This window comes from Chaetodon trifascialis, chromosome 18 (genome assembly GCF_039877785.1).
Source record: "Chaetodon trifascialis isolate fChaTrf1 chromosome 18, fChaTrf1.hap1, whole genome shotgun sequence".
NCBI classification, from domain to species: Eukaryota; Metazoa; Chordata; class Actinopteri; order Chaetodontiformes; family Chaetodontidae; genus Chaetodon; species Chaetodon trifascialis.
Window position 1 is genome coordinate 7,797,166 of NC_092073.1, and position 21,385 is coordinate 7,818,550.

General features: G+C 42.0%; 3 protein-coding genes across 3 annotated transcripts; 1 reads left to right on the forward strand and 2 right to left on the reverse strand.

The window, feature by feature from the left end:
• Positions 1-921: 921 nt before the first annotated feature.
• On the reverse strand, positions 922-6,600 carry nrros (negative regulator of reactive oxygen species). The gene is made up of 3 exons (XM_070986112.1): positions 6,338-6,600; positions 4,719-4,833; positions 922-2,969 (listed from the first exon to the last, which is right to left on the reverse strand). Exons 2-3 carry the CDS (start codon positions 4,818-4,820, stop codon positions 1,014-1,016), a joined length of 2,058 nt encoding a protein of 685 aa, XP_070842213.1. The 5' UTR covers positions 4,821-4,833; positions 6,338-6,600; the 3' UTR covers positions 922-1,013.
• A 5,799-nt stretch (positions 6,601-12,399) lies between these two features.
• Positions 12,400-15,654, reverse strand: fbxo45 (F-box protein 45). Its single transcript, XM_070985861.1, has 3 exons — positions 14,929-15,654; positions 13,565-13,921; positions 12,400-13,464 (listed from the first exon to the last, which is right to left on the reverse strand). The coding sequence occupies exons 1-3, from the start codon at positions 15,253-15,255 to the stop codon at positions 13,279-13,281; spliced, it is 870 nt and encodes a 289-aa protein (XP_070841962.1). The 5' UTR covers positions 15,256-15,654; the 3' UTR covers positions 12,400-13,278.
• A 321-nt stretch (positions 15,655-15,975) lies between these two features.
• fam168b (family with sequence similarity 168 member B) lies at positions 15,976-21,295 on the forward strand. The gene is made up of 8 exons (XM_070985862.1): positions 15,976-16,231; positions 16,477-16,621; positions 18,384-18,475; positions 18,588-18,671; positions 18,760-18,902; positions 19,067-19,265; positions 19,559-19,683; positions 19,821-21,295. Exons 3-7 carry the CDS (start codon positions 18,406-18,408, stop codon positions 19,669-19,671), a joined length of 609 nt encoding a protein of 202 aa, XP_070841963.1. The 5' UTR covers positions 15,976-16,231; positions 16,477-16,621; positions 18,384-18,405; the 3' UTR covers positions 19,672-19,683; positions 19,821-21,295.
• The last annotated feature ends 90 nt before the right edge of the window (positions 21,296-21,385 follow it).

The following is a 21,385-nucleotide window of genomic DNA, read 5'->3' on the forward strand; positions in this document are numbered from 1 at the left end:
AAAAAAATAAATAAAAAGTTTAACTCTGTCTGACTGATGACTTTATGCTGTAAAAGACATGTAAAAATGATGGTGTTTAGAGGCTTTGACAAGGTGTCGCTCTCTCTCTGCTCCAACCACCATGACCCTGAGCATCACCACAGTGGTATTTTGGTTACTTTCTGGTTAGGCCTCCGTTTCTGTGCACAGCTACGCGCTGATCTACCAGCTTTCCCACTCCTGCGCAACGAAGCTCATACACATAAAGGTAGAGAAATGTCTCATCACTCCCCCTCGTCCCATGCAATGCGGATGCTGTCCTTTATTTGGTAATGTAATGTTGCTGATGATATCTGTACAAATGTGCTCAAATTCAGCAGCCTGTCGCTACATTGCTGCTCACTGCACAACAGAATGGATTAGCATCTGTCAATATATGGGTCCAAACCAACTCCTCGTGAGCATAACACTGGAATTTCATGTCAACGTCGCATCTGTGTCTCACTGATGGGAAGGAAACCTCAAACCCCTCCTCTCTGAGATACAGAACTGGGCAGTTGCTGCACAGTTGCAGCAAAACAGGAAATTTCATGTTTCCTCTGCTGCTTATAGCAACAGCTTGCATCACACTACTTCTGCATATGTTCACACACACACACACACACACACACACACACACACACACACACACACACACACACACACACACACACACACACACACACACACACACACACACACACACATACGCTCACACACACGAGCACACACACACCAAGTGCCACAAGAACGCAGCCACATTTTTACATCAGGGTACATCAGGGATTAGGGTGTGGTTTTGAACCACACTTTAACAGCAATGTGGAAAGTGAAAATCCTGTTGTTTAGATGCTTGTTGTTGTTGTTCATTATGTACATACACACCATCATTACTGTCGACAATTTTATAATGAATTTATTTCCAACATACAATCAGTTACATTTCTATATAATGTACTGTACAAAATACATTTTTGCTTAGGGTTTATAAAGTATCAGTATGATGTAGGCTTCAAACATTTCTTTTTGATTGATTTTTGTAGCATTTTGGGCTTGAAAGTGATGAAAGCAACAATTAAAATTCCCACAAAAGGAAGGGAGATGGACAAAAAAAGCATAATGTACCATAATATAGATTCCCTGCCTTCCTCCCAACACAAAAATGACTGAAAGTTCTCCAGTCTGCGTGTCGTTTGGTAGAGATCCTCACATTCAATGTCTGATTGTCCGACCACATTGATTGTCTCTGTTGTTTCAAATGTCCTGAACCACTCTGTTTGGCAGCAGTTGAATGGATTTCCTGTGAGGAAAACCGTGTGCAATTTCGGAGCTAACACGTTAGCCTGACCTGGAGGAATGGTGGACAGTCGGTTGTCCCTCAAATCTAGCACTTTCAGGTCAAGATTCAGAAGTGAAGGGGGAAGATGGCCAAGAGAGTTGCCAGAAATATTTAAAGACTTCAGACTTTGGAAATGGGAGAAGTCAAAGTCTTGTATTTGAGTGTTTCCTAAGCCTAGATTTTGCAACGTGCTGCTGAGGCTTTCAAACGATTCTTCGACAATGAGTCCAGGGTTGTCGGACAGTTCCAGGTGCGTTAGAGACAACCCAGCGAATGCAAATGATGGAATTTTTTCGAGGTTGCATCCTTTAAGGTAAAGCTGCCTCAGGGATTCAATGTTTTTCCAATCCACGCAAGCTGAGTTACCATCTGTGCTGGTCTCAGCTTCCTCAGGAGGGCAAATGTCGATGTTGTTGTAACTTAGATCCACTGACCTGAGGCTTGGCAATGAGGAAAATAAACCTGAGGGTAACTGGTCAAGATCATTCAAGCTCAGGTTAAGGTACGTCAGATTTCCAAGAGCAGCCATTGCACCCATGTCTGCTACAATCTGGTTCAACCTGTTGTTGCTAACGTCCAGCTCGTACAAGCTGCCAGAGAGCTGTTCTGATGTTAGATTTAATGTTTCCAGACAGTTGGTGCACATATAAAGTCTGGACAGGGCAGACATTTTCTGGAGGAACCCTTCAGGGAAGTAATCCACCTGGTTTGCTCTTAGATCTAAAATCTCTACCGAGGATATGTCACCGTGAAGGCTCTCGTCCCACAGCTTAGCCGTCACATTGCTCACGCGCTTGTTCATGTTGTAGAACTCAACAGTTGTTGCTGACTTCGGGAAGGTGGCGTTGCCTGCCAAGTGTTCTAAAAACCTAACGCTGTTATGTGATAGGTAAAGATTCTTTAAGTGGCTCTGTTCGGGCAAGAAAGGGAAAAAGAGCAGTTTGTTGTCCGATAGATCAAGTGTCTCCAGCTGGAAAGTGTCGTTAAGGTCTGGCCTGGAGATGAACCACTCGATGAAGTTGTGGCTGGCGTTGAGGACCACCAGCTGGGTCATGTGGAAGTCTGTCAGGCAAGGCAGATAGTTGAAGGCCAAGTTGAGCCGCTGGAGCTTGGGACTGCTGTTGAAGGCATTGTCGATCTCAAATATGATGTTTCTCTGCAGGTCGAGTTCTTTGAGTTGGTGAAGATCCCTGAATGAGATCTCATCCAGTCTCTGCAAGAGGTTTCCAGAAAGGTTGAGATACTCCAGGGATGTCAGATTTTGAAGAAGAGTGGTGGCCATTTCTTCATCAAGTTTATTCTCAGAGAGATCCAGAACTCTAAGTCTGGATAGAGTCTTTAATGCGTGACTTGTTTGTTGGTAGCCAATATAAAGATTGTTATTTGCTAAATTGAGGTTTTCTAACCATTTTGAGTCTTGAAAAGTGTTCGATTCTAATTTCTCCAAACTGTTACAAGCTAAGCTCAGGATGCTCAATGAGGGGTAACTGAGAGAGTTGTCCTGTAGTGTTTCAATATGATTGTAGTTGAGCTGAAGCTCCTCTATGTTGTCGGGCAGTCCTGCAGGCACAGAGGTGAGCTTGCCATAGCTGCAGAGAGCCGTTCTCTGTATCTGCAAAGAAAAGGAGAGCACATACCTTAAAATTTACGTCAGCGACACTACAGCAGACAGCCAACTTGAACATACGGGCGAGACATGACCCACAACCAGTTCATCATAGTTTAGAATAATGCAGCACAGAGGATACAGACGGTTCATAGAGGAGGCGAGCGAAGCCTAATCACAGATCTGTTTGTCACTGTTGACAGACTCCAGCCTGCAGTGTAGTTTATACACTTCACTGGTAAACCACAGAGCTGAAGAGTAACATCAGGCCTTGTGATCAAAGACAGCTTTTCTCACAGGTCGACACTTCCATATTCTCAGCTACTTCTTTCTCGTACTCTCTCTCTCGGCATCACACTTTCTTATCAATAGATGGTTTTCGTAATGCCTGATTTTATGGGGCTGCAGAGACCACTGAATGGTTTTGCTCTCACTGTGGATGACTATGTTACCACTTGCCAGTAATGTAGTGACCCCCTGCTAACCTTTGTGCTCCCCTTGGCAGCGACACTGCCCATCCACCTCAGTTGTCCCAGTTTTCTGTACTAATTACAAACGTTAGTGCTATTGAAGGCTAAACTAAGATGGTGAACCTTGTAAATATTACCTGCTAAACATCAGCATGTTGGCATTGTCACTGCGAGCATTTTAACATGGTGATGTTAGCGTGTGCTCAAAGCACTGCTGTACCTAAGTCCTGCCTCACGGAGCAGCAGCCCGGCAGCTGCACTGAGATCGTATCAGAAACTGAAGAATTAGCTTTTGCTGCTTCATCTCTGAGGAGTTTTTCATATTATTTTTCATATTATTTATTATATTTGATTTCTTAAATCTACAGCAGAGATTTCCCATCTTTTTCTTAGTTGATTGTGTAAGACTTCACTTGCCTGATATCAGACAGAACTGTCATCTTATTACACTGAAAAATCAGTCAACTGAACTGAATGGAGAGGGCAGGGGTTTGGAAGTTGTAAAAGCTGTCTTTATTAGTGTTTAGTTAAGGACTAATTACTGCTTAATATATCGGGAATAAATCATTAATGAGAAAACTGTTGGGACTGTTGGGTTGTGAAAATTCTTATTTGGCTTTGTCTTTTTAGCTCACAACATGGAGGAAGACCGTTGCCCACTTACAACCAGTTACCTTCTGGAAAAAGAGCCTCCAGACCAAACTATAACTTATTAACTATCACAAATGCAAATATCATGGCTCTTTAAAGTGAGCGAGTCATTAGTAAAGGGCGCTTATGCTACAATAATCCATTATTAAATTAATTTGGTCTGGATGATTTGAGTCTTCATGATAAATGAGTGATGCAAACCCTGCAGTATATACACAGTATGGCTTACTACAACATAGATCATTTTAAGTTGAAAATGATTAATAATTCTGACATTTAATACAGTGGATTAGAAACTTTGATGGATTACATAATAGATGTATAATTGTATAATATATATATCCATCTATTATACAATTAGATATCCATATATTATACTATTATACAATTATATTATACACACACACACACACACACATATATATATATGAGTTTGTCTATCATCACGAGGCATTTTTCTTCTTCTAAACTGGATTAACACTATAAGTACAATGTTTACTCAAACCAAGCATTCATTAAAATGCACACATTGTTGTGCCTTTAACATCAGACATACTGCACATGTCAGCCTATATTCCTGAAACCACTTCATGTCAAGATGTGCTTTTTATTTAGTAAAAGAGAGACATCTCACCAGCTGGCATCGGCTGTGCTGTGGATGACTTGAGACTGGTGTCAGTATTCTCCACATGGGCAACAAGCAAAGCAGGATGGGAGTGAGCCCGTGGACTGGCATTTTAACATCCTCACTGTTGACAAAGTGACAGAGGGAGAGAGGGAGGGTGGTGACGATAGATGAGCCATGAATACCTGCGTTAGCTTTGCTCTTCTGCAGATCAAAACCACCGTTATCATGTGATGGTCAGACCGGTATCATGAAGGTTTGGCCTCAATTGACACGTCTTAAAATGTAAATGTGTGCTCTTTGCCTGAAATACTGCGGCAATCAGTTTCTCCACCATAAATGAATTCAATTTCAACTGAAGAAGGAGACAGCAGCTTGACATGAAAGAGCTGAAGCAGTGTGGACGTCAGAGAGGTGGATTTAGTTTAACAGTCAACTCTGACTGCCTTGGTTCAGTGCGGAAAAGCCTTTTCATTTAACTTTTCATCTCATTATTCATTATTTTACCTGATGCATCCTAACCTTAAATATCACTTATGAATATGACTTTACACACGGTCTAGTTCACGTCGTCCTCACATTATTTGTGTCATCTGCCAATGATTCTCTGTTCTGATTGACCCTAAGCAATAAAAACACTTACAGTAAAGTTGGAGATAATTAAAATGATAAATGTTGTATATTTTGGTTCATGCCTTAGCCTAATGTAAACAAGTGAATATCCTCTCTATAGATTCTCTTTGGAGAAAAGCAGCTGGACGTTTTGGTAAAAATTTTCCGTAATTTCAATGCAAACCGCTGAGTGACGCATATCTACTGAATGTGTTCCTTTTTGGCTCACACATAGTTTTCATCGATCTATTTCAGTGGCCTTTGGAAACATGTTGTTTTGGGGATTGATATTAATTATATACACTGAGTAGTGTATTGGTATTATATCATATAATACATTTTATGTTGCGTCCCAGAGTGGTCTGGGGTAAGAATAAGGCCATAATGTGTGCTCTGGGGGAGAGGTGGCCACAGGAGAAAAGCCTCTAGACTACTTTCTCTTCTCTGACTGTTACTGAACATGATGCAGCCAGTTTGGGAGAAAACCACCCAGTGTGCGGTAATGACAGAATATAAACATTGCATAAGAATTGCCCAAATGTACAGCGTATGGTTCCACTCGTCAGAATGACGGCAAAGTATGTGATATGTTTACATAAGGGTGAGAAATGTGAACATGTGAGCAGGATGAAATTGAAATGGCACTGTGCCAATTGCTTTTTCAAACTTGATAGTGGGCAATCTGTAATTCAAGGCGCAAGCAAATCGGTAACATTACTAATAATTTATTGTGCAGCATTTGTTCCTTTTTTTGTAAAGCTGATTCTAGATGGACTAGATTCACATGCAAGAAAATGCTGTGCAACTGCTTTAAACATATTCTGAAAACTGTTATTTTACATCGACTTTTCTGTAAGACATTCTGTACAGCACTGTGATCAATAAGCTCAACAAAGACAAAATATGTTTGAACTCAGCTTTCTTATTTTCGACAAAGCATGCACCTTGCGTCTTTTAGTAGTCCGAGTTTCACCGCATACTGCAGCATGAGACCAGTGCACGGTGCATTTACTCACGCTGGTGGTTAGGTGTGGAGTTCCCAAGCCACTGACGGTTGATCCCCTGACCATATCGCTGGTTGGCTTGCTGATGCAGAGTGTGTTCTCATGTGTGAAGTTCGGCTGCCTTCCTCTGCTCTGACTGAAGCACTGATGCCTCTTTTTACTATTCACGGAAGCAGGCAGGCAACGGAAACCAAGTCACATGGACAAGCTGCAATCAGAAAGAGGTTCTCAAGCCTGGGGCCACAGGAAGGCGAGTGCAGGCTCAACAGCTCTCAACCAGCACAGCAAAAGCTTTTTTTCTTTCTCTCTCCTCACAACATCTCGACAGTAATGTTGTTGTACAGGCAACTAAGGTTGGTAGTACAAGTGCCACCACAAAAACCCTATGAGAACACACCCTTCACACCCTCAGCTCGTTCTGATCAGCCAACCTACTAGAGAGGAAACCACTCAACACACACACCCTTCCTGCCTGATCTTAGGCCTGTCGCTTTACAGGACGCGTGTATCCACATACAGAGACGATCAAGTCTGTGAATATGAAGTAGTGTATTGAAGGGTCATAATGCTTGTGGGCCAGAGAACACATCACATAAGTCAGGGAGTCAGGAAGATGATTGACGGAAAACACGTGAACCATATCACTGCAACATGCTCTGGGTAATGGAAGAGTCCTCTCATGTTGTACTTTCAATACTAATAAGTTTACAACATGGCTGCTGAAAGTAACAGGGCACCGTCCTTAAATACCGTTTGTGTTTCTTCTCTTTCTTACTGCGAAATGCATCAGCTCTCTTTAGTCTTTTGTCAGACTCAAGTTGTTCACTTGTTTCTCCTTTGTAGTCACCCATGGATGCAAGAATGGGGAATTAGAAAGTCAGGAATCAGGAAGTGATGGTGCTGTCCTTGAAGAGTTGATTTGTTACTGATTCCTTCCTGTTTTTACACGGGACATCTCCAGCCCTCATTTCAGACTCTGTTGTAAGTTTGGCAGGAACAGGATTTTCTAATCCATCCAACTGAACTGGCCTTGTTTCACCGTCACGCTCTGGACTCTTTGTATGTTCATATCCAACAAATCTTAGTCTGAAACTGAGTAGATGTGGGAAAGACTATTGCAAACATAAGGTTCCCTGTGGGCCCACTGGAAAATCTGCATACTAATATTGTGAAGCTCAGATACAGTGGTTCTGACACCTGACTCCACCAAACTCCCGACAAAAATGGCACTGTGGAGCAGAAGGAAGGCTGGTTGTTGAAACCTAACAACTAGCTAACAGCCATGCCCATAATTCTGCATAACTTGAAGCCTTAAATGAGCAAATTATATACAAATTCACCCCCACACAGTTGTCATGAATGGGGAAACTAGCGACAGAAACCAGGCTGTGAATGTGTTTATTTCTGCTGTAAATTTAGGCATTTTAATATGGGGGTTATGGGTATTGACTCACTTTTGGAGCCAGCCTCAAGTGGACATTCGAAGAACTGCAGTTTTTAGCACTTAGGCTGCATTTTTCAGCCCTGCAGGTTGATGCTTGGCCTCAGCCACCTTTGGAGTCAGTGTTTGATTTGTCTCTTCTGGGCTACTATAGAAACATACTGTAGTGGTGCAACATGGCGTTCTCCGAGGAAGAGGATCTGCTTCCTCTGTTGACATAAAGAGCTCACTCAAAGCTAACTAAAACACAGCAATTCTAATTTTTAGGTTATTCTAATGAAAACACATTTATATTCAATTTCTGTCAGATTCTGCCAACATAAATCTCACACACTGGTCCATTATAGGTTCCCTGAGGACTTTTTCCCCACTAGTAGTGCTATGGAGCAGAGTTTTTATGCGGGGGTCCTTGTTTTGTTTGCTCTCGTGCATGCGGTCAAGGATTCACATTGTGAAAAGAAGTTTAAATTGTATTATTCATGCTTAAAACCACACTTTTGTATCTTCTGTGACACCTTGCTCTTATCTTCACCCAACATCCTCTCTGCACTCTGCAGAGGCAGCTGAGACACAGACCTCCATGTTCTCCCTTCAAGCGTCTTAATAAACCTTGTACTTTGATGAATCGACAGACCTCTCTTTGTCTGTTTTAATATCTCACTATTTATCATTTCCCTCAACAATTTCGCAAATTTTCTGATTGGAGAAGTGATAATTCTGAGCCTGTAAATTATCATTCAGCGTGCAATTATGTGAGTAATTAAAATTAGGATTATGGGGAAATGTAACACTCGTCTTTTGCCTTTAATATTTTGTTGTAGTCGGCTTTTGATGGTGTGACTTGATTAACCCACACAAACAAATACAGTCTAAGGGTTTCACTGAGCATCCGTTACTATACAACATGCGGCTGATGTCTGACTAAACATAGCAAGAGTAATTTGAATTATTCAGAATTATGAATCACATTGTCTGGCTGTATCTCTTGAGGTCTGATGTCTTCAAAGTGAGGCTATTGTTATTAAATTGTTGACAACTATTTTCTTATTAACACCATAGTGGAAATAAATCAACTTAAATTCTTGTTGCAATTAATCAGCTCTCACTTATCTGTTAGAAATAGTGTGTGCAGACAGTCAGGGGCAGATACAGGAACGTTCCACCCTCATGTCAACTGAGTGAGTAGCATGACGATGATTAAACCAAAGGAGGAAAAAAGGCTTGTGAACAGGGTCTATATAGACAACCAAAAGTCTATTCATGAGCACAGGGTGTTCAGGTATTGTTAAGGAAGGACACTAATATCACACTATTCAACATTTCCTCAACACACACGTGTGTGGGTGACATGATATACAGTCCTGGAAGTAGTTTCACAGTACTCCACTGATTGACAGGTGGTGGTAATGTGCCAAGAAAAGCTGCAAATCTCCTGCCAATGCAGGGAAGAAGATGACTGCTGGCATGTAAACACTAATGTCATAAATGTAGTTTGTTTGTTTTTTTTTCAACTATGCAAATGTTTTATTGGAAAGCAAACATGTTCGGCCTTAAGGACACACATGAGGACTTTTGGTGAGAAACACTGAATAAATGATGGAAATTAAAAACTTATTAAGCAGTTGAATTACCCAATTCCGTCAGCTCTACACCTTTGGTTGGCTCCTAACTCGTTAAAAACAAAAATACCTTCACAGTAGATCCAGTGCTTTATACTTGAGCGTTACCACAGTGAGGTCACCTGTAGCGGAAGCAACGTGGTTTTCCAGCAGTAGCTCAGCATATACTGTAAGACAACTGCAACTTGTATTCAAATGGAAAGCAGCTCTGGTCTTATGCAGCACAAATGTGAATTCTGGGCAGCATTATTTCTTCTTTCAAAAATTTGCATTCTATTTTAGAGAGCTGAGGGGGTGGTGCAACAATTGGGGTGTAAAGTCCCATGGGTGAGGGTGAATGTGGGCAGCCCCACCCTTTAATGTAAAAACACCACAACAATGAGGACTTACAGTCACAAAGATAAGATAAAAACTAGAATATTGAGGATTGTCTGGATTCCCACCTTGGGTTTAGTGGTTTTGAAGGTTTCTTCTCCATCTGTTTTCTGTACTAAAATTCACGCCACCACTGGAGGTTTATGAAAACAGATCAAATGCATATAAAAAGTAAGCTTTTTATATGCACCATCCTCTTCAGTATTTATGCTACACATGAGGAGCACTGTCTGTGGTAGAAGACTATTTGCATAACATGCACAAAAGGATTGATGCCCTCTTGTGGAAACAGGATTTATTACATATTTCTTTGAGGCGCAAATCTTGAGGTGATTTGGTTAAAAAATCAACAATCCAGTCTTTTGGATTCTTGGAAATTCTTGGGATTTTTTTCTGATTTATTCTGAAAACACTGTCCCAAAAAGTGAAAAAAACAAATAGTCATGTGAAGATCGGCTCTGTTTTTGTGTTTGCATGTGGGAGTAATTACTATTCATTTGAGAATGACGCATTCGAGTCTTTGTTTTAACTCCAGGAAACCATGAAAGAAGGCCAGCAGGTCCAGCCAATAGGATCCGGGTTATCTGAGGAGATGGTATTAAAATTCCTCTAACATCACTTACTACGTGGTCGTGTAACATAAAATTACAGATGAAAAAATACAATAACCACTGGTGAACCATTATCTAGTATAGAGAGCTGCTGCAGTTTGTCTGAACATTGCCATTGTGAGACATTTTTAGATAATACCCAGCTATAGGAATCTGTAATTGGCTCTGATGCTAACCTCCACATGTCAGTGTTGATGTGATGCTGACATAGATATGTATTGTTTGTAAAATACTTACACATAACATGCCAGGCATTTAAGATTTTGATGCTTTTGATGCTTTTAAAATGTCTCTCCAAAGCTAGAAAAGGCAACAGCTTTGGGAGACACTAGTAGCCCTGCTTGTGTCATGTGCATATATGGCTATATTGTACTGATGTGAGGAGAAAGAGTCACACTTATCATTTCTATAAATTCAGCAGCTCTTGCAGGTTTGATGCCACTCTAGGCTGATGGACAGACACTGCAGGGACAGTGTCTCGCTCACAGGCAGTTAAAAGGATCAAGGATGGAGAGACTGACATTGATAGACAGACCGTCCAGATAGACGTTCAGGGTCAGAACAGGACAGAATGGAGGGAAACTAGTGAGTGCTGCAATGCATTAGGAGCAATTCAAAGAGAAAGGGGACAAATAGGCAGCCAAGCTCTTAGCACTGGCAGCACATATTTCATCCATCATTCATTGAAGTGGTAATCCTCTCCCACACTGCTGAGATCACACTGCAGCAGAACAGTGAGTCCAGTACTGTGATGTCTTTTCCTTTTATTTCTTGTTGGTGCAGGATGTGCAAATGGTGCACTTTGTTTTGGTCTGTTTATCTGCTTTCATGGGTCATGCATTTTTCTGTGACTGTACACAAAGTGTTTATGATACTCCAGCAGCCCTAAAGGAAGCCACCATCTGGCCTTTTAGGTTGCCTTGAAAACTCACTAATTGAAAAGGTGATTGTCAGACTTCTGTCAAAACTATTACATGTTGCTGACTGATATTCAATTTGGTCTTGTTATTTAGTCTGGATAACAAGACTAAAGAGTCAACAGCCTTGCTAGCAGCTCTGTGAGGATGTATTTAGGCACAGTGGTGCAATGACAATGCTAACATGCTAATGTTTAGCAGATACAATGTGCAGTCTTAGTTTAGCATGTTAGCACGCTAACATGCAACCAGTGACAATGCTAACATTAGTAGGTATTATGTTCACCATGTACACAGTCTTAGTTTAGAATGTTAGCATGCTAACATGCAACCAGAGGCAATGTTAACATTAGTAAGTATAATTTTCACCTCATTGTCTTAGTTTAGCATTTTAGCATGCTAACATTAGCAGCTATAATGTTCACCATGTTTGCTGAAATTAAGTATGTATTTGAGTACACTGACATTACCAGCAATATGCTGTTTGAGTGGAAAGCTAGATCAACTTCATATGTACATTCTGTCTCTAAAATAGGAACATCATCAGCCTCAAATGGTTTTATTGACCCGCCTTCAAGCCATAACTGAAATATTTTTCCATTTCTACACATTTATTGATCCAGGGAAAAGTTGACTGCTAGGCACAGATACTTTTCCAGCTAAATGCTGATCCACACAGAGGCTTGTGAATACACAATGTTAGTTCTGACGGAAAACCCTTGATCTCATAGGCTTGTCATGTATGGGTCACTCTGGGTCGTGTATACTATAAACTGCCTTTGTCACTGCATAATTTATACTACATTAGCAATAACAGTCTGTATAATGCATGGTTAATCTTGTATATTGCATGATGTGTGCCCAGTTCTCAACTTTAGGGACAGTTAATACTTCTGTTTATGTGATAAATTACAAATCACCAACTTTAGAGGTTTCACTGGACAACAACAATGTGCAGCATCTACATCTGGGTTCAATCTGATCCAGAGCTGTATTTAGACACACAAATCACTGCAGCTTTGTGGCCACATCCTCAAAAAAACCTGGCTGCTGTATAGAGTATGTAGTGTAACTGCATAGCTGTGCATAAGCAGAGAAAACGACAGCCTCTGGTGTGCTGTGCACACACAAACGCAAGCATCAGACCACCTTTATTCTAAGAGTGGCACCATGTAGACTTTATTTTCAGGCCTTATAACCATACAGTATCTATAGTACCATAGATAAAACCAAGAAATAAATAGTGTGTAATACTACGGTAGCACATTAAAAAGGACACACATTAACATGATACAGGTATAGTTTCCACCATGACTGGATAGGTATTTTAAAATGGCAGATGTCCATATCCATGCACATGCATGACAGTTGGTCCGCATGTCGTCTGCTGCCCACAGCAAAATATAACATCAGGTCACATTGTTTTGGCATATAACCATTATAATCCAGTCATCAATTATAGTTAAACTGTGTTAATCCACATTGAGCTGTTTCCATGAACTCATACAACAGATAGCTATTGATAACAACTACTGTTTACCACTTGTTAAAATCTTAAAGTATTTGCCACTGTTTAGGATAGTTTTGGCCTTATTCAAGCAGGCATAAAATCTCAAGTAAATGTTCAGCACGGTTAGCCTGAATGAAATTAAATTAAGTTCCCCTATCTTGTAAATAAAACAGTCCAGCACCTAAACTGTAAAAGTGGACGCTTCCACGCTGATACAGAAACATGTTTATGACACTGCCCACGCACTCCTTTTCCCTGTAGTTTGTCCAGTCCAGAAACTGACTCCTCGTGCCGAGCTGTGGTAGAAATGCCAACAGTCCTCTTTGTGTGTGTGATTAGAGTTATTCTGCTTTGAAGACCACCTGCTCTTGAAACCTTTTGAAATGGTGCAACAAGCAGGGTCGTCAGTCCGCTGACAGAAAAAGTCCCTCATCCATCGGAGACCTGTTAGTTTTGATGGTGGCACAGTTTGCTCCGCCTCTAGCCGTCCAGAGGTTTTCCCAGGTACACCATGGTGACTTCAGTGTTGCCGTATACTGCAGAGACAGCGGGGTACAGGCAGGCCTTGGGCAGTCCACGAAACGCTACTCCAAGAAACTCAAACCCCCTCTCAAAGGCTAACGTCTTGTCATCCATGTCTAGAATCACTCGTATTCTCTCCCCGATCTGTGGACAAACACACACATCCATTCCACGCGTTATCTTTTAATGATTTTAAAATCTGAAAATGATAAAAGTAACATACAGACGTGGCTCCAGCTCCTACCTGGTATTTTGGTGCATTGTTACACTGTGGAAAATTTCCATTGACCTCTCCGTTGTGAAGCAGGTTGTTGTCGACCAGGTTCCAGCCCCAGCTCTGGTCATCACTGCCCAGCAGGGCCACGTAGCCCTGGCACTGCATGGACGCCCGCTTCGTGGCGATGCCTATCACGGCCACGGTCCCGAGAGGGCCTTCCCACCAGATCTCCCAGGCGTGCCTCCCTTCCGAAAAGCCGATCTTGCCACGCGCGCCGTCCGTGCTCTGGGCGATAGGGTTGCGGTGAAGGGTGAAGCCGTTCTTCTTCACGTAAACATTGCGGGAGCAGTCATGGGAACTCAGACCATGTTGAAAGGCCTTGAGCTGTCGACAAAAAGACAGAGAGAATGAATTTAAAACATTAAACAGACATCATCACCTTTAATGGTCTCCCCAAAATTCTTCAAATAATGGTGTAAAATATCAAAATAGCATAGTTTATAACATCCTTTAACAGGTGTTGGGTGCTGTAATTGGTGCTGCAGTTGAGGAAACACATCCGTCTTTAGAGATGCTTGCAGATGGTGAGACATGGTCACTGACTTTGACTGTTCCACCATGCAGGACAGAATATGTTACACCAATCAGAGGTTTGGAGCTCAAAGCTTCTATAAGGTCTTTAACAGTTTGTTTGCTGAGTAAATGATTATGGTTGCTGTCAGTTTTTTAAGATAAGTGAATCAATCTTGCAGTGAAAGATTCAATCTGTGTGGAGAAATGAGGTCCAGTCCCTCCAAGATTCCTGCAGGAACTTTGTCGGGGTACCATGGAAATGAAGAAAAACTCGTGGTTCTCATTTTTCTGCAGACAGCCCCATTCGGGGACGGCTCTAAAAATAGGTTTCGCTTTCAGTAGGTCGATTATTTCCCGCATAAGGTGCACACGGTTATGCAATAATGCAACAACAACAGCAACCTCACTGCTGGGCCCTATGCTAAGAGAGGGGTCCATGGTTTAATGTTGGCTTATGACAGCAGCACAGCACCTCGCTGAATCTTATTTCCAGGACTTCAGTGACTCAAAACAACCTTAAACCAAACCCCATTTAAGAATCTTCCGATTTAATGCGGGTTTTCAGCAAACATACAAATCTATTTAGTCCATGTCTTTGTTTTTGTTTCTAAAGACTGAATATGAATCCCTGTGCTCTTCTGGCATACTTCAGCAATACAATAGTGTAGCTAAAAAAAAATCATCTGGAAGACTGTGCGTAATTTACCACATAACCACAAGTTCCGTGAAGGTGTTTGCGGAATTAAAGGCAGCACTGAGTTTGTCATTAATCACAGCTCTGCCAACCCGAGATACCAGCGGTGCATTTGTGAACCTACTTTCCCCTTGTAGGTGGGCAGGTTGCACAGGATGTCAGACCGCAAGGCTTCATCGCTCAGAGTCCGGCTGCAGAGGCTGCGCCACACCTCGCTGTTTTCATCCGCCAGTATGTTGCTCCAGTGCCAGCAGACCAACGCGCAACGCATCAAGTCGTAGAGCTCCAGATAGGAGAAAATATGCTCCAGGACCCGAGCTGGTAACCTCCCGGCCACCCCTGCGCCTCCTCCGGCTGAAGCAGCGTAGGGAGAGCCGGCGGAGCTGCAACTGGCTGCCGCTGCTGCGCCCAGACAGGAGGAGCCTCCTCCTCCACCGGCCGCTCCAGACATTATACCCCTGCTCTTCACCGACGACACCAGCCGAGCGAATAGTTTCACCTTACACCGCAGAATGATTCCTAATATGAGTTAAATATCAACATTTTACTTGTAAAATCTCATGTAGGTCGCACTAAAATCACAACAGTATGTACCCCATACGCTTCCCAGTTCAATGGCTGAATGGAAGCGATGCGTCAAGGTCCTCGAAGAGCAAATATATGTGTTGTCCTGCCGTCACAGAAGCGTGGATATTTAATTTGCAGAAGTGCTGGTTGCATTAGATGTGAAGCAACATCTGCTAAATCCAGTGTTGCTAGGTTGTCAAATAAAGAGGAGCCTTTGCTAAAATCAAATAAGTTTTATTGCCTGCAAGGACCACACAGCCGCACAACATAATAATGAGCTCACAAAGGATTGCTTTAGGTGTTGCAGTGTTACGATAGTAATCATTATATTGTTGCAAAGTGTAGCGACTGTTTGTTAAAAACCAAACAACAAAAACAATAACTTATAATCAAAAATAAATAAACTGTATATGGGAACTAATTTTACGAAATAACTGCGATTATTTCCTAACTAAACAAATACAGTTATCTGTATCAGTTACGTCCCTTTAATTGGATTCAAGATTAAATTAGTTTGTCCGCTAACGCAAAGGTTTCTGTGTTATAAAGAAATGTTGTTACCTCACAAACTGTCACATTTTATATTTGCAGACCACGTGACAGCACACGGAAGTGACGCAAGGTGCTCAAAAGAGTTCAGCAAACATCTGGGAGCAAAACACCAGCTAGCTTAATTTCGTTTTACAGCAGAGGAGTTGACCGACTGATGCTTCAAACGGCTAACAGTGTGTTTTTCTTCATGTTTTGTTCAGCTCACATCCTCTCTGTTGTCCACACTAGATAATTATATCATATCCCCAATCCAATATTTGTGTTGCCTTTAACCATTCTAATTACCGGGGCGTCAACACTTGTCCACGGTAAGTGCAATCACGGTGCATTATTTGCTCCGTAAATTTTAGTTTTTTTTAATGGTGATAAATGTAAGATACATTGGTCCACTAGAGACAGCTACTTCAGTGAATTTTTTAGGTGACAGAGCTTAAAATTTTGTGGAAAAACGGGCACACAAATGAAAATGCACCGTTAAGATTTCTGCTGTGCGGAGTGTGTTGGAGAAATTTGTTTGCCCGACAATCCAAAGTGTCATGTTTTATGTTTGCAGACCACGTGACAGTACACGGAAGTGACGCGGGGTGCCCAAAAGAGTTCAGCAAAAGCATCTGGGAGCAAAACACCAGCTAGCTTAATTTCATTTTACACCAGAACACCAAAGGAGGGGGACTAACAGTCGGTCATAACAATTAACAGTAAGTTTTTGTCCATTGTTGCCTTGAAAAGATGATTTGTATGTTGTCTGTAGCGTTGGGACAGACGTCACTGCAGACCACAGCTGTCTGGCTGCCTGCCTCCGATGCTATGCGGCCTGTTGACAAGCTGTCCCCATCTGGCTGCTGTCCGGGGACAGTCCGGTGCTTTTCCGCGGTCAGACAGGTGATTAGCGGGTCAGTCTGTCCATCGACACCAACCTGCAACGACAAACACGCGCAGCTAGCCGGCAGGTTGTGCAGCTCTCGTGAGCTATGCTAGCTAATGATAACAATGCCCCGCTGCGTTCACGTTCACCTTTCAAAATTCTTCCACTTAAAAAAGGTTGCCATCTTTATTTTTGCAGGCAACATGACTAACGTCACCTTTAAAAAAAATACTTGAACATCTCGCAATTATCGAGACCTCCTGGAAACAAGCTTACAAGCAAACTGCAGAACAGCACTTTGTTAAAATAATATTAGAAAGGTTATTAAATTGCTGTTCGCGCCTGTCGGTGGGAGAAGCTAACGAGAAGCATCACTAAATCCTTAGCATAGCTGAATTATTTTCACTTTTTTGGGTCTGTTTGCAATTTGGAAATTAGATTTTTTTTTTTTTTTTTAAGATTTTAGGTGATGTTCTGGCCTGCGGTTTCAATACGAAGTCACAATCTGTAAAAATAAATTTGGCTTCGTAGTTCTCCTTCCTGGATGAGGTGATATTATATTATATCAAGTCCTGTTTTCATTGCTTTAGCTTTACCTCGATATGAAATGAAGTACTGAAGGTGTGCGCTTCATTCTCTTGTTTCAATTTCCCTTGAATAAGCAGACTTGTAAAGTGATGTAATGGTGTTTGGGCCACCGCTAGAGGGCAGCACGGAGACAGAGCTGGACCCAAGCGTTCAATGAGTATCATATGGAGCCCAGGTCGAGGCTCCTGTGACAGTGAAGCCTGAAACTGTTGGATCTGATCTGAAATATAAATGAATCACTACTAGAGTGTGTTTAATGAAATGTTTCAAAATACATGTGTCTATTATGAGGGTTAGATTTAAGCTTTTCTATGCATTGCATAACAGAATGATACATCAAGGTGAAAGTTAAGTGCAAGAACACAAAACAGTTCAGTGTTGATGGGATGGAAGTGCTCATACTCAATGAAGATGTGGAAGAGGTGAATTTAGACTCAGGTCCACATTGACGCTTCTAGGACTGCACCATGTTAAATTATGCATATTATGTAAAACTCGGAGCCAACTCCCACAAAACGCTGGAATCCCAGTTTATGAGTGTGTGTGTGGACTGCACTTACATGTGTCATACACTGTAAAGAAACAAAAGTGAGTCTGTTGTGACGGTGACTTAGCAAGGTCATCTCATATCCTCGCTGTTGCCTTCTCCAGATAATCATCTCATATCCCTAATATAGCATTTTTTGCTGCCTTTAACCAGTCTAATTGCTGAAATGTCAAGTTTCAACATTAACATTTCTGATGTGTGAAGTGTTATGATGCCATGTAAAGATATTAGGGAGTCTTCTGTCAGTCAGTGTCCTTATATGGTCTTTTGGCATTAGCCATCATCCATCCAGCAGCCTCGGGGGAACGTCCCCATTCCATTTCTGTATGATAAGATTCCCCTGAAACACTCTGTTTTGTGGACAACTGTCAGTTGGCTCATGAATCAGTGCTAAGTGCAATCTTTGCATTTGTTTCAAAATGCCCTGAAATTCACATGGTCTATGCTTATTTCACTGCAGCACCTGTGAGAAGTCTGCCATAATGAATCCAGTGTACAGCCCTGGGTCAACAGGGGTCCCCTTTACCAATACTAAGGGTATAGGCTACCCAGGTAATTGTATGTGCTGATATGTAATATTTTGTCCTAATTACAAGAAAAAAAGTCCTGAAATCAAGAAAAGTGAAATATATTGATTTTTATGTTCTATTTTTGGTCATGCTAGCTGGATTTCCTGTTGGCTACGCTGCAGCTGCTCCAGCATACACTCCCAATGTCTACGCAGGGGCAAACGCAGCCTTCCAGAGTGGTAAGAATGAAGTCCACACCCACTGACTGATCATGACTGTGCATCTGACAATCAGCAGCGCTAACTTGAAGTGTCCTCTTCCTGTTAGGTTATGCTCCAGGCACTCCTTTCAAAATGTCCTGCTCTCCCAACACAGGGACTGTGCCACCATACTCCTCCTCACCCAACCCCTATCCTGCTGCTGTTTACCCGGTCAGGAGCACCTATCCCCAACAGAGCCCATATGCACAGGTCAGTACAGAGCTGCTGAAGGATGGCAGGGTTTGGCTCTTAAAGTTTATCCAGAGCGGCCTGAGAATCAAAGAGCAACAATTCAAACTTTGACACCGCAGCAGTTTCTTTATTGATGAGGTCATGTTTTGAGCTGTAACATGTTCTCTTCCTCTGTCATGCAGGCATTAATACCCTCACAGCAACAAGGGACTTACTACACACAGCCACTGTATGCTGCACCGCCTCATGTTATCCATCACACAACAGTGGTCCAGCCAAATGGGATGCCTGCGGCCATGTATGCTCCTCCCATTCCTCCTCCCCGCCCTAACGGTGTTGCCATGGGGATGGTAGCCGGCACCACTATGGCCATGTCAGCTGGTGAGCATCAGTTTCTATTTCATTATTGCTTTATTTGTAGAAGTTGCACCTCTGCAAAGAGTGTACAGCTTATTTTGCAGTGGCTTTGGAGAGTAGCAGCTAAAACCCAGATTCCAAAAAAGTTTGGGCGCTCTGTAAAACATAAATAAGAAGAGAACGCAATAGTTTGCGATCAAACTTTAACAGCATCTGTTACACAAAGTGCTGAGCCCCTTCCTTTGTTTTGAAAGTGTGTAGTATGTCATACACTGTACCGTACTTAGTGTTCATTCTGTGGCCACTTTGCTTCCCAGGAACTTTGTTGACAACTCCCTCACCAGCACCTGTTGCCCCCCACCAAGTCACGATGCCCACATATCGGCCCCCTGGCACGCCCAGCTACAGCTATGTGCCCCCGCAGTGGTGAGGGGAGCGAAGTGTGAGTACGACGTCTTTGTATTTGTCGACTGCATACGAGTCTGATATGGTTTGAGGATTCTTACACGCCGTTAACACGTGTTTTATACGAACACGCAGATTTCAAGTTTATGTTTCTACGTGCTGTTCTCTCTGCAGGTCAGAAGATGGTAGATATGCATTCACACTCTACTCCAGTGTTTTTTGCGATTGGTGAAGACCTGCACTGTCAGTGTCTGCAACCAGTTACTCTTCTTCCAGCATAATGTGAATCTAAAACCCAACTACATAGAAAGAGGCCCATTTGGATAGGAGGGGGCGAAGAATAGGCCCATCCCCACGACCCCTCTCAATGGAATACGGCTGCATTCCATGTCACACCCCAGCGCCAGCACCTCTACAGCCTGCTGCATATCTCACATCAAACAGCAAAGCCTCCATGCAAACTTTTTTTGTGGACTGTCATGCGGGTTTTTCTAGCTTAAGTGGTGAAAAGGGAGTTTGGAATAGCTTTTTTTTTCATTTGTTTTTGATTCGGGGGATACATATGATGTTGAATGCATGTGTATATATCAATATATGAAGTAATGCTAGCTCAATCTACCTGCTGTGACAGATGCAAAATCAACAAAAGGCACACATCCAAAGGAACTAAAAAAGTAATAATCTGCAATGCTGAATCACCAGTGACCATGTCTTACATGTGAAAGAAGAAAAGACGAGACGCGTTTGTTCATGCAAAAACATAGCTGCACAAACAAGTGCAGAACAAACTGTACTATCTTCACTGCTTTGTGTTTTGGTAAGTTGATGCTAGTTTTTTTTTTTTTATTCTTTCTCTCGGTGATGCAGTGTATGCATTTCGTCTTACCATCTTTGTGTTTTAGGAAAGCGACGGGACTTTTGAGTTTCTGCCTCTGACTGACGGCCATTCCGACACTTTAATCACTCTTAAAGTGTTTATTTTTCCTGCCCCGTCAAACTTTTTAGGAAAAGGCAATTAGCTTTTCCGAAAGTGTGGAGCAGCGTTTGTTTACCGCTTGAAACATTTTTTGGGTGTTGAAACTATTCAGTTATTTTATCCGGAAGTATTCTGGGAGGGGAGCAAGTTGAGGAAGTTGTTGGACATCATTTGCACCCATTTAAGAGTTAATAGAGTGACTGCGTAGGAACAGTGCTGTGTGTGAGTGTATGTGTGTGTGTATCAAAGAGGATTAAAATAGAAACCATTAAAAATGGTGCCATATAGTGCGACATGCCTAGAATATTCGACCTGTATCTCACAATACTCAATTTGTTCATAGGTGGGTCTGAAGCACTACATCATTACATCACTGCTAACTGTGGATATGTTAGGAAAACATGATGTTGTTAAACTCCATTTGTGAATAGCACTACTGAAGCAAGGCACTTAATCAAAACTGTTTGTAAAGATATCTGACCTTTTACATCGCTGGCTGTTTTACCTCAAGGTTCCAGGCTAACACACCAATATCACTGTTTTAAACATGCTTTTCTATGTTGCCTCAGTCACCTCAGTTAAATAATCTGTTTTGTAAATGTTATTTTTGTGATTTTGGTTCTTGTTTTGTATTCTTAAGAAAGACCAAAAATAAAAACAAATATAAGAATAATCTTGGGTTGTCCTTATTGGGTCACTTTCTACTTTTTAGGCCCAAACAGAACCTGGCAGAAAGTTGAATAGCATAAAGAGACACAACCTC